At 35.7% G+C, this 18,735-nt stretch overlaps 1 protein-coding gene across 1 annotated transcript in view; it reads right to left on the bottom strand.

The window, feature by feature from the left end:
* LOC148954756 (uncharacterized) overlaps nucleotides 1–18,735 on the bottom strand; it is a 62,616-nt gene that overhangs the window by 20,588 nt on the left and 23,293 nt on the right. Inside the window, exon 3 of the mRNA XM_089086728.1 lies at nucleotides 7,124–7,239. Coding sequence (XP_088942854.1) covers nucleotides 7,124–7,239 — 116 coding nt within the window. The remainder of the gene's footprint in view (nucleotides 1–7,123; nucleotides 7,240–18,735) is intronic.

Here is an 18,735-nt window from a genome sequence, read left to right as displayed (position 1 = left end):
ACCATCAATTAAAGAAAAATCACACGGAATTAGGCAATTGAGTCTCTCAATCCCCGTAAAGCTCTTTTAAAAGATACAAAAACGACTTATTTAACACAAAAATTTCGTTTTTAATGACCACCAAGTGAAGAAAAACCACACGGAATTAAGCAACTGAGTCTCTCAAACCCCTTAAAGCTCTTTTAAAAGATACAAAAACTACTTATTTAACACAAAAATTTCGTTTTTAATGACCACCAAGTGAAGAAAAACCACACGGAATCAAGCAACTGAGTCTCTCAATCCCCGTAAATCACTTTTAAAAGATACAACAACTACAAAAATAACAGGAAAATTTAAATTTTAATGAATATATAGTAAAGAAAAATCACGTGGAATTAGGCTATTGACTCTCTCAAACCCCTTAAAGCTCTTTTAAAAGATACAAAAAACGACTGAGTTTACATCCAGATATAGTTGTTAGTGACTACCATGTCAAGAAAAATCACACGGAATCAGGCAACTGAGTCTCTCAAACCCCTTAAAGCTCTTTTAAAAGATACAAAAACTAGTGATTTAACACAGAAATTTCGTTTTTAATGACCACCAAGTGAAGAAAAATCACACGGAATTAGGCAACTGAGTCTCTCAAACCCCTTAAAGCTCTTTTAAAAGATACAAAAACTACTGATTTAACACAAAAATTTCGTTTTTAATTGACAATACTTTTCAAACGTTACTTATGTATTATACAGACCACATCGGCGAGGTAAAGCTAGGTCAAGTCACAATGTCATTATATCGTTACTTTTCAATTAAGCTATTGAATACTTTCTAGCAATGTCTCTTGTAAGCGTCAAATCTATTAAACCAATTTTTTTTGTCTGCTTTTCAAAATGATCGTATTTGGAAATCTGTCATTTAACACTAAGAAGTAAATTGAGTAACCCCTTTCGCAATAACAATAGGCTTAGCAGCGATTAAATCTCAGTGTCGGCGACAATTCAATCAGATCACAGTAGTGAAAATGGAGTACCTTTTCGCAAAAAAATTCGCAAATCTCGTAAACTAAAGAAGTAATTACGTTACTTATGTATTATACAGACCACATCGGCGAGGTAAAGCTAGGTCAAGTCACAATGTCATTCTATCGTTATTTTTCAATTAAGCTATTGAATACGTTCTAGCAATGTCTCTTGTAAGCGTCAAATCTATTAAGTATCTGAGCTTATTCTTTGTATTGTTGATGCAAGCATCCCATTCTTTAATTAGCCATGAGGCATTCTTAACCATCGCAATACCTTTACACAAATATCTTTTCGCAAAAAATTCGCAAATCTCGTAAACTAAAGAAGTAATTACCCTTTTCAAAAAACAATAGTCCTTCTATTAATGAACCCATGAAACGAAACCAGTCTGATAGCATCACACAATCTTTACTAATATGAATTGTAAAGAAAACTATTCCTTTTATTCAAATCCTAATCACCAATCATGTTATACTCGTTCCTCTTGGCAAAGGTGTAATGACCTGTAGAATAGGACTACCAGAAAAACCGGAAGGAACATAAAGGCCGCAAATAAAACAGGATGGAACATAAAGTATTAGAAGTATAAGGTAACATACTACTCTTTTTTAAGTGACCAAAACAATGGAGGGCAACTAGGCCCCCTCCCACGCTCATTTTTTCCCAAAATCACTCGATCAAAATTTTGAGATAGCCATTTTGTTCAGCATGGTCGAAAATATAATAACTATGTCTTTTAGGACGACTTAATCCCGCAAATTCTCTGGGGGGAGGGCTGAAAGCTATGAACTATACCCAATGTTTACATATAGTATTGGTTATTGGGAAGTATACAGACGTTTAAGGGGGATTTTTTTCTGGTAGTGGAGGGGGGGGTCGGGGGTTATGTGGTAGGAACTTTCCATGAAGGAAGTTTTCATGGGGGAAGGAATATTGCTATGAAGGGGCGCCGGATTTCCCAGCATTATTTAAAAACACGATCAGAAATTAAATTTAAAAAAAAAACAAGTTTTTCAACTGAAAGTAAGGAGGAACATCAAAACTCAAAACGACCAGAAATTATTATATAAATGATTAGTTTCGCCCCCTAGTCAATACCTCGTTCTTTAAGCTAAAGATTTTTTTTTAGTACTTTCATAAGAGCTATTCTAATTAACGGCCTTTGTGATTAAGGGGTCATTTTCAAAGAATTGGAACAAAATTCGAACTTTAGCGTAAAGAGCAAGGTATTGACTAGGTGGCGAACCCCCTAATATAAGTATTAAAAATATATTAATATAGAAGTTCGTTATGTAAGTTAATTCGTAAGTTACGTATATTTATTTATAATAAAAACGTTCGTAAATACAATTAAACAACTTTCGAGAAAGCCATTTAACCAAATAAAAGTAAAATTAATATGAAAATGTTGTTTTAATTATTCATGTACGGTGAGCCGAAATCAAAACCTGCATTAGTTCAAAAACGTTCAACAATTAAATTTAAAAAAAAACAAGTTTTTTTAACTGAAAGTAAGGAGCGACATAAAAACTTAAAACGAACAGAAATTGTTCCGTATTTGACAGGGGCTGTCCCCTCCTCAAGGCCTCGCTCTTTAAGCCGAAGTTAGACTCTTGCACACAATTCTATTTTTTAAAACAATAATAAACTACTAAAAAATGTCGTAAAAAACTCCTAAAATAAAAACGAAAAATTTCACTCCTTAATTTCAGGTAAAAAAAACTTTTTTTTTTATTTATTTCATTCAGTAAAGTGCCAATGACGCAGTAGGGTTTAGACTTTTACATTGAGAAAAGGAGGTGATACCAAAACTCTTGTTTGTAGTGATTTTTGTTCGTTTCAAGCTTGATTTGCATATTCAATTTAAGTTTCACTCGTTTTAGGATTTATTTATTCATTTACATTAATATCTAATGTATGTTTGTTAGCATTGATTGTTTATTTAATTTCTGTTCGTTTTGAGTTTCATTTATACCTTCAATAGCAAAATACTTATTTTTCGTTTTAAGCTTGATTTTCATATTCAATTTAAGCATTACTCGCTTTAAGATCTATTTATTCATTTATGTTATTACTTGTTGTTTGTTTTTGCTATGATTTTTTATTTCATTTCTGTTCGTTTTGGGTTTCGTTTATTTTTTGAAAGTAATTTCTGGTTGTTTTGAGTTTGAATTAAATAAAAAAACAAGTTTTTTTAACTGAAAGTAAGGAACGACGTTGAAACTTAAAACAAACAGAAATTATTCCGTATATGAAAGGGGCTGTCCCCTCCTCAACGCTTCGCTCTTTACACTAAAGTTTTTCATTGTTTAAAAAAAATAGAGTTGTGAGAAAGTCAAACTTTAGCGTAAAGAGCGAGGCGTTGAGGAGGGGACAGCCCCAGCCCCTTTCATATACGGAATAATTTCTGTTCGTTTAAGTTTCAACGTCGTTCCTTACTTTCAGTTAAAAAAAACTTGTTTTTATTTATTTAATTTTCGAACGTTTTTGAATTAATGCAGGTTTTGATTTTGGCTCACCACACATGAATAATTAAAACAAAATTTGAATATTAATTTTAATTTTATTTGGTTAAATGGCTTTCTCGAAACTTGTTTAATTTTATTTACGAACGTTTTTATTAGTGATAAATATACGTAACTTACTTCTATATTCATATATTTTTTAATACGTATATTAGAGGGTTCGCTCCCTAGTCAATACCGTGCTCTTTAAGCTAAAGTTCGAATTTTGTCCCAATTCTTTAAAAATGACCCCTTAATCACAAATGCCATTAATTAGAATAAATAGCTCTTATGAAAGTACTAAAAAATCGTTGGCTTAAAGAGCGAGGTATTGAATAGGGGGTGAACCCAGTCATATACGTAATGTTTTCTGTCGTTTTAAGTTTTGATGTTGCTCCTTACTTTCAGTTGAAAAACTTGTTTCTTTTTATATATAATTTCTGATCTTTTTTTAAATAATGCTGGGAATTCCGGCACCCCCTTCATAGCAATGTCCCTTCCCCCATGAAAACTTCCTTCATGGAAAACTTCCTTCCTTCCCCGGGGACTTCGGGGGATTAATTCATCTTAAAAGATATATTGATCATAATTTCGACCATTCTGAACAAAATGGCTATCTCAAAATGTTGATCGAGTGACTTTGGGACAAAAATTAGCGTGGGAGGGGGCCTAGTTGCCCTCCATTTTTTGGTCACTTAAAAAGGGCACTAGAACATTTAATTTCCGTTTCAATGAGCCCTCCCACGATATTCTAGGACAACTGGGTCGATACGATCACCCCTGAAAAAAAAACGAAAAAAAAAAAATAAAAAAATAAAACCGCATCCGTGATCTTTCTTCTGGCAAAAAATGCAAAATTCCACATTTTTGTAGATAGGAGCTTGAAACCTCTGCAGTAGGGTTCCCTTATACCCCGAATATGATGGTGTGATTTTCATTAAGGTTCTATAACTATTAGGGGGTCTTTCCCCCTTTTTTCGAAAATCAGCAAATTTTCTCAGGCGCGTAACTTTTGTTGGGTAGCGATAAACTTGATGAAACATATATTTGAAATCGGCATTAAAATCTGATTCTTTTGATGTATCTATTGGTATCAAAATTCCGTTTTCCAGAGTTTCGGTTACCATTGAGCCGGGTCGCTCCTTACTTACAGTTCATTACCACGAACTGTTTGATTTTAAAAGGTATTTGTTTCTGCTGATTTTAAAATGAACTTTACTTTTCTTTGAAAAACTTCTTCTTCCGAAAGTTTTTTTTAATTAATTGTTTCAAAACAATGAATTTTTTAGGGCAGTCCCAATTTTGTCGGTGTTGCCATTTTGAAACGTCAAACCAATTAAACGAAAAAATTTAGTTAAGTTTAACAACGCTTTTAATCCGTAAAATTCGAACATCATCAGTATGTTATGTGCCATTTTTATATACAGGTTCCTGGTGATTTTTTATTTGATAAGATCTAAGTTTTGCTAATCTACTACCAAAAACTGTATTCTTGTGTATACAAGTCTTTCCTATTATAAATTCAATTCCTGATTTCTCCTAATTTTTAGATATACATGGTTAAGACATTTTCTACTTATGACATTCATAGAAGCATATTTGATTTACACTGTCTGTAGTACTTGAATGAAATAATGCGTTATGTTTTATATATGAAAAAAAAGTATATATTGTATAGTAAAGTATATATATGAAAAAAAAGTATATTTATATATGAAAAAAAAGTATATAAAAAAAGTATCGCAGCTTGAAAAATCTAGTGTAAATTAAGTGCTAATTATATATAATTATAGTGCAATATAATTAGTGCTAATTATATAGTAAATTAGCGTCTTTGAGCTATCCCGTTTTAAAGTATTTTGGATATTAGCTGGAGAATTTCAAGTTATATTTTCATATTCTTAAACGAAGAACTAAGAAATTACGAACTATTTTTGTTTTTTTGTCAATTTTTTATCTTTTTTTTCCAGGAAAAAAAAAAGTTATGAAAGAAGAAAAAGAAGTAATCGAACAGTTTGTAATAACGGACTGTAAGTAAGGAGCAACTCGGGTCAATGGTAACCAAAACTCTAAAAGGAAAAATATTCATAGTAATTAGTAGATCAAAAGAATTGACATCTTGTGCTGATTCCAAAAAAAGAATTATTAAGTTTAATGAAACCCATCAAAACCTACGAGCCTAATAAAATTTGACTGATTTTTGACAAAGGGGGAAAACACCCCCAAAAAGACAGTTGATCGCAATGAAAATCACACCCCATTAGAATCAACATATCACAGAACCCTGTGGTAGGGGTTTTCACGCTCCTAAGTACAAATATTTAGAATTTTGCATTTTTCCCAGAAGAAAGATCACGGATACATTTTTGTTCGTTTTTTTGTGTTTTTTGTTGTTGTTGTTTTTTTTTGTTTTTTTTTAGGGGTGATCGCATCGATCTAATGGTCCTAGGAGTTACAAAACAGGCTCATTCGAACTGAAATTTAATGTTCTAGTACCCTACTTAAGAAAGCTAAAATTACTGTGCCATGGGAAAGTGGCGTTTTCTGCCATTTTGTGGCACCAAAGTCCAATTTCGCTCAATGGAGAACCAAGTTTCTACCGATAGAAAATTCTGACATAGCTAATCGCTTTAAAAGTATCAAAAAACCATACATTGAGCTACCCAGTTGCCGTGGAAGTAATGCTGCACGTTAGCGCATTCGTTCCTGAACAGTCACGGAGTCTATAGATAATCACGTAGATATGTAGTCTATACAAGATAAATGGTTAATACGAACATTTAATTTTTTGTTTAATTAAGTTGATTCACTTGATATTTCATGAATTATGTTTAGTAATGTATATTTACGCATCAGCTATTATGAAGGATGGGGGGAGGGGTCACCGAGTAGGGAAGAGATTCAAGACGCCTAAATTAGAGTATTTCAATGCCCAAGTTGTCTCAATCTCCACAAAACTTCAAGTAAATATAGAAAGGTGTATGGGAGGATAGGAAATAATTTGTCACCTCTCTTCATTTAAACTAAAACCTCGAGAATAGAATTGATTCTCTCATGTACTGAATTTGATCGGGTAATCTTCAAGAGAATGACTTACCACCTTGGGGTTTTTTTCTACCTTTTACTGAAAGTCATTGAGATATTATTCAGGCTCGAAGCTTTTTGTGCCTAGCTTTAACCTTGAAGAAATTTGATATTGAGAATCAGCATAGAAGCAGAATCTTTTGATGTGTATACTGTTATCAAAACTCTTTTTCGCAGAGTTTCGGTTACTATTAGCCCTGGTCGCTTCTTATTTCAAGTTCGTTACCAAGTGCTGTTTTATAATAATGCAATAATTTAACTAATAAAATATAAAGATCAATCAAAAGCACACGAAAAGTTGAACTCTTGGTACTAATCAGGGCCAAGAAAAGAAATTGACAAATGGAATGAAATAAACTTTCTTTCGAATTAGTCGGTGAAATTCTCGACCGAGATAAACTACTTTGCAACCAAACACGGACATGCTGTTACTTTTCACTTAAAGGGCCTCCCCTTTAGGGTTAATCTGATAATTAACCCTAGCATGCTGGAACATTCAGAAAGACAAAATATGCTGATTTCATTTACCTTAAGTGCAATGAAGGAATCTTTATCACCAGCTCTCATCGATGTAGGAGTCTCAGAGACACCTTTCTTATACTGATGCATTAGGTTGGGAAATATAGCTTTTGAGTTCTGTTCATCTAGAATAGAAATTTGACTTTCTAGTGCATAAATTTGCATAAAAATACATAAAAAAACAATGAATTATGAGATCGCTTATATTCACCTCGATACTATTTAGTTCAAATATTTTTATATCAAGATACCGATTTTATGAATAATAAAAATGATAAGACACAGTACAGGCATTAGAACATGAAAGTCCATACTTGTGGACATGTAGAATTAGTTTGGAAGAAAAAACATCCGATGGACCACGCTTGTTTTCGTCTTGTTTTTGTTTTCTGTTATCTATGTCATGACAGTTGTTTTCTATTTACTATGCCTCTCTGTTGTTCTTTTTTTTATTATTAATTTAAAAAACCTTTTTCCACAAAACAATTTTTTCAAAGAAAAGTAAAGAACGCCAATAAACAAAAAATGAGCAAAAATAAAATCAAATAATCTACCAAGCGTGAAACTACCAAAAATCAGCACGATAAATAAATGAAACCTAAAACGAACAGAAATTACAATAATTAACCGAGTCAAACTCAAAACGAGCAGAAATTAACTTGAGTAGGGCTCAAAACCCCTATTCCTTCCCAAGGCCAGAACATAATTAGCACTTTACTGACAAATTTAAATGTTTTTACTTTTATAACTTTAATAAATCAAATAATATTAACATTTTGATTACTAAATATCAATATATGTATATTAAACTGACAATTCACATTCATTTGTATTTTTTCAGTAAAGTGCAAATTTTATTCTGGCCTTGGGAAGGCATAGGGGGTTTTGCGCCCAACTTACGTTAATTTCTGCTCGTTTTGAGTTTGACTCGGTTAATTATTGTAATTTCTGTTCGTTTTGGGTTTCATTTATTTATCGATGCTGATTTGTGGTAGTTAATAATTCTGACTTAATAATTCTGATTTCAAATATATAAGTTTCATCAAGTTTAATCCTACCCATCAAAAGTTAGGGGCCTGAGAAAATTTGGCTGATTTTCGAAAAAAGGGTGAAAAGACCCCCTAAAAGTTATAGAACCTTAATGAAAATCACACCATCATATTCCGCGTATCAGAGAACCCTACTGTAGAGGTTTCAAGCTCCTATCTACAAAAATGTAGAATTGTGCATTTTTTGCCAGAAGAAAGATCACGGGTGCGTGTTTATTAGTTTTTTTTTCCCAGGGGTGATCGTATCGACCCATTGGTCCTAGAATATCGTGGGAGGGCTCATTGGATTGGAAATTAAGAGTTCTAGTGCTCTTTTTAAGTGACAAAAAAAAATGGAGGGCAACTAGGCCCCCTCCCAAGCTCAATTTTTTCCCAAAGTCACCTGATCAAAATTTTGAGATAGCCATTTTGTTCAGCATGTTCGAAAACATTATAAGTATGTCTTTTAGGATGACTTAATCCCCCGAAATTCCCGGGAGGAGGGCTGAAAGTTATGAACTTTACACAATGTTAACATATAGTATTGGTTATTGGGAAGTATACAGTACAGACGTTTTCAGGGGAGATTTTTCCTGGTAGTGGGGGGGGGGTCGGGGGTTATGTGGGAGGATCTTTTCATGAAGGAAGTTTTCATGGGGAAAGGGACATTGCTATGAAGGGGACGCCGGACTTCCCAGCATTATTTAAAAAAGATCAGAAATTAAATATAAAAAAACAAGTTTTTCAACTGGAACAGCTGCAACATCAAAACTTTAAACGAACAGAAAATATCACATATATGATCGGGTTCACCCCCTAGTCAGAACTCACTCTTTAAGCCAGAGATTTTTTAGTACTTTCATAAGAGCTATTTATTCTAATTAACGGCCTTTGTGATTAAGCGGTCAGTTTTAAAGAATTAGAATAAAATTCGAACTTTCGCTTAAAGAGCAAGGTATTGACTAGGGGGCGAACCCCCTAATATACGTATTAAAAATATATGAATATAGAAGTTCGTTACATAAATTAATTCGTATGTTACGTATATTTATTACTAATAAAAACGTTCGTAAATAAAATGAGACAAGTTTCGAGAAAGCCATTTAACCAAATAAAAGTAAATTAATGTGAAATTTTTTTTTAATTATTCATGTACTGTGAGCCAAGATCAAAACCTGCATTTATTCAAAAACTTTCAAAAATTAAATAAAAAAAAAGTTCTTTTTAACTGAAAGTAAGGAGCGACATTAAAACTTAAAGCACAGAAATTATTCCGTATATGAAAGGGGCTGTCTCCTCCTTGACGACGCCTTGCTCTTTACGCTTAAGTTTGACTTTCTCACAACTCTATTTTTCTTAAACAATAAAAAACTTTAGCGTAAAGAGCAAGGCGTTCAGGAGGAGACAGCCCCTTTCATATACGGAATAATTTCTGTTCGTTTTAAGTTTTAATGTCGCTCCTTACTTTCAGTTAAAAAAACTTGTTTCTTTTTATTTAATCATCCTAAAAGACCTAATTTCCAGAACGTTCAACTACATTGAACGAAACGCGTATCTCACAATTTTGATTGGATGTGTTTGGGAAAATAGTGGGTGTGCGAGGGGCGTTAGTCGCTATTCAGTTTTAACTATTAAAAAAGGCCCTAGCCATTTCAATTTCCAGTTGAATGAGCTCTTTTGAAGTTTCTACAACAAAGCTTTCAATAAAAACCTGAGGGCTGTGAGGGGAGGGGTTGTCATCCTTAAAGACCTAATTTCCAAAACTTTCAACTATGTTGAATAAAATGGTTATCTAAACATTTTTATTGGATCTGTTTGGGGAAAAGGTGGGCGTGAGAGGGGGGTTAGTTGCCCTCAAATCACTTGCGACTATTAAAAAGGGTACTAGCCCTTTGAATTTCAAATCGAATGAGCCCTTTTTCAAGTTACTACGACAAAGACTTCAATAAAAACCTTATATACCCCAGGGCATAACTTATAATCCTTGCCCTCAGGGGTGTGGGGGAGTGTCCTTCTCAGAAATATATTTTCTATCTGGAAATTAACTACGCTGAACAAAATTGCTATCTCAAAATTTATATTGGATTTGTTTGGGGGAATGATGGGCGTTGGGGGGGGGGATAGTTGCCCTCCAATCAGTTTCGGCTATTAAAAAGGGCACTAGCCCTTTGAATTTTCAATCGAATGAGCGATTTTTAGTTTCTGTGACAACACTTTCTTTAAAAACCTTATATGCCCCCAGGGTATAACTTACAACCCTTGCCCTGAGGGCTGTGGGGGAGTGTCCTCCTCAAAAACATATTTTATATCTGAAAATCATCTACGCTGAACAAAATGGTTATCTCAAATTTTGATGGGATGTGTTTGGGAAAATGATGGGCGTGGGGGGGGGCTAGTTGCCCTGCAGTCACTTTCGACTATTAAAAAGGGTACTAGCCCTTCGAATTTCCATTAATAAGCCTGTTTTGAAGTTTTTGCGACAACGCATTCTTTAAAACCCTTATATGTCTCCAGGGCATAACTTAAAACCCTTGAGGGCTGTGGGGGAGTGTCCTCCTCAAAAACACATTTTCTATCTGGAAATCAACTACACTGAACAAAATTGCTATCTCAAAATTTTGCTTGGAAGTGTTTGGGGGAATGATGGGCGTAGGAGTGGGGGGGGGCTAGTTGCCCTACAATCACTTTCGACTATTAAAAAGGGCACTAGAACTCTCAATTTTCAATCGAGTGAGCCGCTTTTGAAGTTTCTACGACAACCTTTTCCATATGGTGCCTAGCTCCAAAGGAAAAAAAATAATAAATAGTATATTATGCCAACCTAATTCTCAAATGCCTTCAGGGCATAATTTAAAACACTTGCCCTAAGGGCTGTGGGAAAGTGTCCTCCTCAAAAACATATTTTCTATCTGGAAATCGACTAAACTGAACAAAATGACTATCTCAAAATTTTGATTGGATGTGTTGTGGGGAAGGATGGGCGTGGGGGGGGGGCGAGGTACCCTCCAATTACTTTCGACTATTAAAAAGGGCACTAGCCCTTTGAATTTCCAATCGAATGAGCCTTTTTTTAAGTTTCCACGACAACGACTTCTATAAAAACCTTATATGGCCCCAGGGCATAACTTGAAACCCTTGCTCTGAGGGTTGTGGCGGAGTGCCCTCCTCAAAAAAATATTTTCTATCTGGAAATCATCTACGCTGAACAAAATGGATATCTCACAATTTTGATTGGATGTGTTTGGGGGAATTATGGGCGTGGGGGGGGCTAGTTGCCCTCCAAACACTTTCGACTATTAAAAAGGGTACTAGCCCTTCGAATTTCCAATCGAATGAGCCTGGTTTGAAGTTTCTATGACAACGCCTTCTATAAAAACATTATATGCTCCAGGGCATAACTTAAAACCCTTGCCCAGTGAGGATGTGAGTATGTTTTTGAGGAGCATCCTCCTCAAAAACATATTTTCTATCTGAAAATCAACTACGTTGAACAAAATGGATATCTCACAATTTTGATTGGATGTGTGTGGGGGAATGGTGGGCGTGGGGGTTTTGCTAGTTGCCCTCAAATCCCTTTCTAATATTAAAAAAGACACTAGAACTCTCAATTTCCAATTGAATGAGCCACTTGTGAAGTTTCTACAACAACCCCTTCCATATGAAGTGCACTTCTCTAAAGGAAAGATAAAATACATAGTACATTGTGCCAACATCGTTCTTATATGCCCTCGGGGCATAATTTAAACCCCTTGCCCCGAGGGTTGTGGGGGAGTATCCTCCTCAAAAACATATTTTCTCTCTGGAAATCTACTACGCCGAACAAAATGGCTATCTCAAAATTTTGATTGGATGTGTTTTGGGGAATCATGGGCGTGGAGGGGGGGCTAGTTAGCCTCCAGTCACTTTTGACTATTAAAAAGGGCACTAGCCACTCCAATTTCGAATCGAATGAGTCCTTTTCGAAGTTTCTACGACAACTCCTTCGATACGAAGTGCCCGGCTGAAGAAAAAAAAAACACATTGTGCCCACATCGTTCTTTACTTAGGCAGCGGTAGCGCGTTGTCTATGATTATTGAACTTGAGCTTTTGGATTCCGTTTAACTGAATAGATAGATCATAAAGTTGTCAAAATAATGAAAATATTGAATTTCAGAGTTAAGTCCAACATTGCATATCCTGATAATGATGTGAGACTACTGTGATTTTTTTTTTTTTTTTTTTTTTTTTTTTCGTCGTAAGATACGGTTAGTATGAATTTTCAGAAATCGCATCACATATACTAGATACAGGAATGTCCCTGCTTGATGGTATTTCGACTTGAACTTAAAGAATAAACTTCCACCTGACCACGCATATTATATCCTTACAATATCAATTCTTTTTTTTTGTTTATGGAAAAATCCTGGGATTTCGAATAGCAGCTATTCAAAATCCCAGGAACGTGCGTAGCTGTGTTGGCCTCATGCGGCTTGGTACTGCGGTGAGTTGTTAGTAGTAGTAGCAGTAGTATTGTTCATATCCGTTAATTGCCTACCCTTACTTGCAAATGTCAAGTTATCATAAAATGTTAATGGCTTTGCCATATAGTATGATTTTACTATAGTAGAAATTCGGTTGTAATTCTAGACAAAGCCAATGTATTTATAATCCAGATTTTTTATTTTTGCGCAAATATTTTGTATGAATTTAAGTTGTTTGGCATTTCAAAATCTTAGAAAAGTGAAATTATGTTGCAACTTGTATGACAGCTGTCAAAATAGGGATGTCAGCTGTTGTAATTCAAAATATTTTTTTTTTTAATTTACCTTCAAACATTTTATTTATTGGTTACCTAATTTTTATGTTTTTCGGGAAAGATATACAGGTAACATCGTATTTATACTGAAGATAGGGATGTCTTTCTTATATATTGGTTTTTAATGGATATTCTTATCCCATTTGCTTAAATTTATTGAGCTCTGCCAACCTTAAGGTTGTAGCGGTAGTGACAGCATTACTAGAACTAATTTTTTGGAGAGTATTTTTAAAAAGTGTTTACCAATTTTTTTATTTTTTTTTAAGAAAAGCAAAGAACATTTATTAAAACCTGAAATGATCAGAAATAAAGCCATATAAAAATTCAAACTTAAAATGGGCAGAAATTAAAATTAATAATCAAATTAGACTTAAAATAATAAAAATTATTATGAATTGATAAATGAAACCTAAAAGGAATAGAAACGAAAATGAATTCTAATAAAATTACATATAAAATGACAGAAAATTTTCCAAAATAAGAGTGGCTAGAAGGTCATTTTAGATGTATTCCAGTATCGGTTCGTTTTCAATTGCCTGAGTTTTATACGTTCCACGTTAATTGAAGGAATTACGCATACGTTATTTTACACGATTTCGGTGCGTTAATTGTTTTATATGTTAATCTTACGAATATATATAGTATAGCCTACTTAAGCTTGTCTGCTTAAGCACCAACATTTTGGATTGTAATATGCAGGCAAAACGTGGATTTCCAGTCTTAATTTTCTATCAGCCGAAGTTTGTATAATTGTTTTTTTTTATAGTATTTGTACTAAAAAAAAAACTGGAAACTGAAGGGGAGGGGAATTTTCAACTCCATGATCACCCTTTGGTCCTAGATACCATGATGTCATCGTCTTAGTTTAATTTTAGGTTTTGTGGTTCACAAGGGGAGTCTGACCCAATGTGATTCTTTAATCATATACATTGAAAATCTTTGGTGGACTTTGCTTCAACCAAGGTGGAACATCCCTATATTATTGATGGACAATGCCAAGAAGACTGTCCTCAAGAAATTTTATAACGCTGGCTCTTTTCAGTCCACCTAATAGCAGGCTTCAAATGATCAAAGTCAGAGATTTCCCCAGCAATCAGACTTCGGGCAAAATCTCCATGGGTCTAGGTACCTAACTGCCAAATTTCATGTGAATCCCGCCTCTATTTATTTGTTTGGGTACTTCCGTGGCAAGCTGCCACTAAAGTTGAGTTAGGATTTAGCCCGCTTTTGGATCTATTAGCTACATAGTAAATAGTCCGTTATTGATAAATTCCTTCTTACGGGTCAAAATCTATTGGCAGGCAGCCAACAATGGCAGAACACACATTTTTCCATGTTTATTTCCCTATTCTGCTCTTTCTCCTTTGGTTTGCTTATAATTACTTTTTAGTCCCAAATTTCCAGGGTGGGGGGGGCATTGCCCCCCCTGCCCTTCCCCCCTTTCCGGTGCCCATGTACATAGTCCGTTATTGATAAAAATACACCCCCCCCCCTTTCCGGCACCCATGTACATAGTCCGTTATTGATAAATACAACACATACATTTGTTTAAAAACATTGATATACTTCATATAAATAAAAAAAGAAAATAACACCACTTAAAATTGCTGAAAATTAAGTTCCTTGCAGTATTTGCCACCCCAAAGAAATTTCCAGGCGGGGCTGATGATGAGGAAAAAGCCTTGCCTTTCCCTCACCCTGTGCTGGTAGACATGGGAATGTAACATTTTAGCTCTATAGAGACACATTTTGAATTAATTCCTACTCCCCCTACCGCTTTCAAAATTTATCTAAAGCCTCATGAAGAGGAAGTACTTTGTCCATAAAGTAGGAATCTACCCTAGCCCAACCTAAGCAATGACTCACCCCCCCCCCCCTTATCATAGATCAAACGCAATTACAAATCACCAAACGTAGCCTAATTTCATTACAAATAAAGCGAATCAACTTGGCTGAATCCAGTACTGCCACCGTGTAGCATTACTTCTTTTGCAACTGAGAAGCCTAAAATATAGTTATTGATACTTTTAAATCAATTAGATTCTCATAATTTTAAATTGATTGCAAATTCATCCTCTTTTGGTAGGTCGTAGTTTGGTGCCCTAAAATGGCAGAAAACAAGACTTTCCCCTGGCCCAATCTGTATCGTTACTTGAAAAAGAGCTTTAAATTTATGTTTGAATGAGCTCCCTCCCAATTATCTTGGACTTTCGGTTTGATACAATCACCCCTGGGGAAAAAACCAACAAACATGCATCGATGATGTTTCTTCTCAAAAAGAAGTGCGAAGTTCCACATTTTGAGGATGAAAGCTTGAGACCTTGAGGATGAAAGCTTGAGCTGAGATTTTCAATAAGATCGCTTGCTTTTTTGGGGGTGTTTTCCTTTTTTTCGAAGATCGGGCAAATTTTCTTAGACTTTTGGTTTCGGGTGGGTAGTCTTAAGAATTTAGCCAAGAAATCAAAAAGTTTGCGGGAAGAAGCTGTAAGTTAGAAGCAACTCAGGTCAATAGTAACTAAAACTCTAAAAAATAGAATTTTGATATCAATAGAAACATTGAAAGAATTAGATTGTTATGCTGATTCTAAATATATAATATTCATTAAGTTTAGTATTACCCATCAAAAGCTACAAGCATGGAAATGTTTGATTGATTCTTAAAAAAGTGGGAAAACACTGCAAAAAGTCAGTAGAGAGGGGTCATGAGCTTGTGACAGGACCACGTGGTTTATGGTTTTCTCAGTGAGAATGAAAAAACAGGAATTTCTCACTTGAAAAACCATGAATTTTGTCTCATTTCTGGTTGTTTTCATGGATGGTTATGTGTGTTGTTCGATTTATTTGATGTTTTTCTCGGATCTCAACATCAAATTATGGATGTTTTATGGTTTTTGTCAGTGAGAATTTGAAAAACAGGAACTTTGTCACATTTATGGATGTCAACAGCATTTCATGTCTGTTTATGGTTTTTTCAGTGAGAATGAAAAGACAGGAACTTTGTCACATTTATGGATGTCAACAGCAATTCATGTCTGTTTTATGGTTTTCTCACTTGTTGTTCGATTTATTTGATGTTTTTCATGTCTGTTTTATGGATGATCCAGAAATAGTATTTGATGTTGTTGTTCAAGTCAAATGTTATGACATTCCCGGAAACAGTTAGATCACGTGTTTCCTTCTCAGCCAATCAGCGAGTCGGATACATCCTCCTTCTCAGCCAATCAGAGACCTGCTTACATATGATTTTCCCCGTTACATAACAATTCACCCTTGAGTGGTTTATGGTTTTATCAGTGAGAATTAAAAAACAGGAATTTTATCACTTTAAAAAACAAGAATTTTGTCACATTTATGGTTGTTTTCATGGATGGTTATGGATGATTTATGGTTTTTGTCAGTGAGAATTTGAAAAAACAGGAATTTTGTCACATTTATGTCTGTTTTTATGGTTTTTGTCAGTGAGAATTTGAAAACAGGAACTTTCTCACATTTTTGTATGTTTTTTTATGGTTTTTGTCAGTGAGAATTTGAAAAAACAGGAACTTTCTCACTGAGAAAACCATAAACCACATGGTGTAGTCACGAGTCAGAACACCTGTGCTGTCGACCTCAATTCACCTATCGTGAATCAATAATTCCCCTTAGAAACAACAAATTAATTTCCCCTTTCTTGACAGATCAATCAATCAATGACACCATCTGTCAGACTTTAAAAATTTTCGCCTAGAAACATTTCTCCAGGAATAGATCCAAATCATTAATGTCTTTGCCTCGGGAAACAGTTCTACTGGTCGAACTCCAAAGGATATTAATAACCAAAGGCCATGGAAACAATTAGGCAAGAAACATCTTAGCGATGAATTGTTTTAGCGCGCGAAAAGGTTTCATATTAATTTGAAATGCGTTAGCCCAGAGATGCCAATAACAAAGGAACACGCTGAATTTACGTTTAGGGATTATTTGGGCGAAACCGTTTTAGACAGATTATGGAACTATTTCGGCGAAACAGATAGAGACATTTTAAAAGAAGATTTTTGAAGAGATTTTAGAAGAGAATTTAATGGTGAAACTCTGTGGTCGTTATAATACACAAGTTTCATTTGAACAGTGTTGTGAGGTCCTCTAACCCAACCCCAAAGGGTTCCAATCCTCCTACCCCAACCCCGAAGGAAGCCCCCGGTCCTCAAAGCCCCCCAAACTCTCAAAGGGCCACCGGCGCCCCCAAAGGCCCACCCAGACCCCCAAAGGCCATCCCCAGGCCCCAAATGTCCCCCCGGCTCCCAACTGGCCCCCCGGCCCCTCACCGGGCCCCCCAGCGCCCCCAGGGCCCCCGGCCCCCCCAAAGGCCCACCCAGACCCCCAAATGCCATCCCCGGGCCCCCCAAAGGCACATCGAGCTCCCAAAGGACCAACGGGGTCCCAAAGGCCCTCCACCGGTCCCCAAATGTCCCCCAGGCACCCAAAGGCTCTCCCGGCGCCCCCAAGGCCCACCCACACCCCCCAAAGCCCACCCCCGGCCCCCCAACCCCACCCCCCGGTCCCCAAAGGTCCCCCGAGCTCCAAAAGGACCACCGACCCTCAAGGGACCCACATACCCTCAAAGGCTCTCCCCGAGCACCCGTCTTTCGTTGATGTGTGTTGTCTGAAACCTATGATTTGGGATGTGTAGTTTGCTACTTCAGGCTTTTCTGAGCTAAGGTTTCCTAGTATTTCATAGGTGAATGTTGTCTGAAACCAATAGTTTGGGATGAGTAGTTTGCTATTTCAGGTTTTTATGAGCTAGGTTTCTTAGCCTTTCGTTGGTGTGTGTTGAGTGAAACTTATGATTTGTGATATGTAGTTTGCTATTTTTGACTTTTCTGAGTTGGATTTCTTAGTCTTTCATAGGTGTGTGGTGTCTGAAACCTATGATTTGTTATGTGTAGTTTTCTATTTTAGACTTTTCTGAGATGGATTTCTTAGCCTTTCATAGGTATGCGTTGTCAGAAAATTATGATTTGGGATGTATAGTTTGCTATTTCAGGCTTTTCTGAGCAAAGGTTTTCTAGTATTTCGTAGGTGAATGTTGTCTGAAACCAATAGTTTGGGATGAATAGTTTGCTATTTTTGGCTTTTCTGAGCTAGGTTTCTTAGTCTTTCGTTGGTGTGTGTTGACTGAAACCGATGATTTGGGATATGTAGTTTGCTATTTTTGACTTTTCTGAGCTGGATTTCGTAGTCTTTCATAGGCGTGTGTTCTATGAAACCTATGATTTGGGATGGGTGGATTGCTACTTTTGACTTTTCTGAGCTGGATTTCTTAGCCTTTCATAGGTGTTTGTTGTCTGAAAGCTATAGTTTGGGATGACTAGTTTGCTATTTTTGACTTTTCTGAGCTAGGTTTCTTAGACGTTCATAGGTGAGTGTTGTCTGAAACCTATGATTTGGGAGATGGACTTTGCTATGTCCGACTGTTCAGACCCGGATTGCTGAGTCTTTCGTAGGTGTGTGGTGTCTGAAACCAATGATTTGGTGTGTGTGGGTTGCTATTTTTTTGACTTTTCTGAGCTGGATTTCTTAGCCATTCGTAGGTGTGTGTTGACTGAAACCTATGATTTGGGATGGTTAATTTGCTATTTTTGACTTTTCTGAGCTAGATTTCTTAGCCTATCATATGTGTGTCCTTTCAGAAAATTATGATTTGGGAGGTGTAGTTTGCTTTTTGGACCTTTCAGAGCTAGGATTCTTAGTCACTCATAGGTGTTTGTTGTCTGAAACTTCGAGTTTGGGATGTGTAGTTGGCTATTTAAGAATTTTC

Source organism: Artemia sp. Qi Xiang Cuo, chromosome 3, assembly GCF_049724085.1.
Source record: "Artemia sp. Qi Xiang Cuo chromosome 3, ASM4972408v1, whole genome shotgun sequence".
In the NCBI taxonomy this organism is placed as follows: Eukaryota; Metazoa; Arthropoda; class Branchiopoda; order Anostraca; family Artemiidae; genus Artemia; species Artemia sp. Qi Xiang Cuo.
Note: the sequence above shows the minus strand (reverse complement) of the source record. Positions and strands in the feature narration are given on the sequence as shown.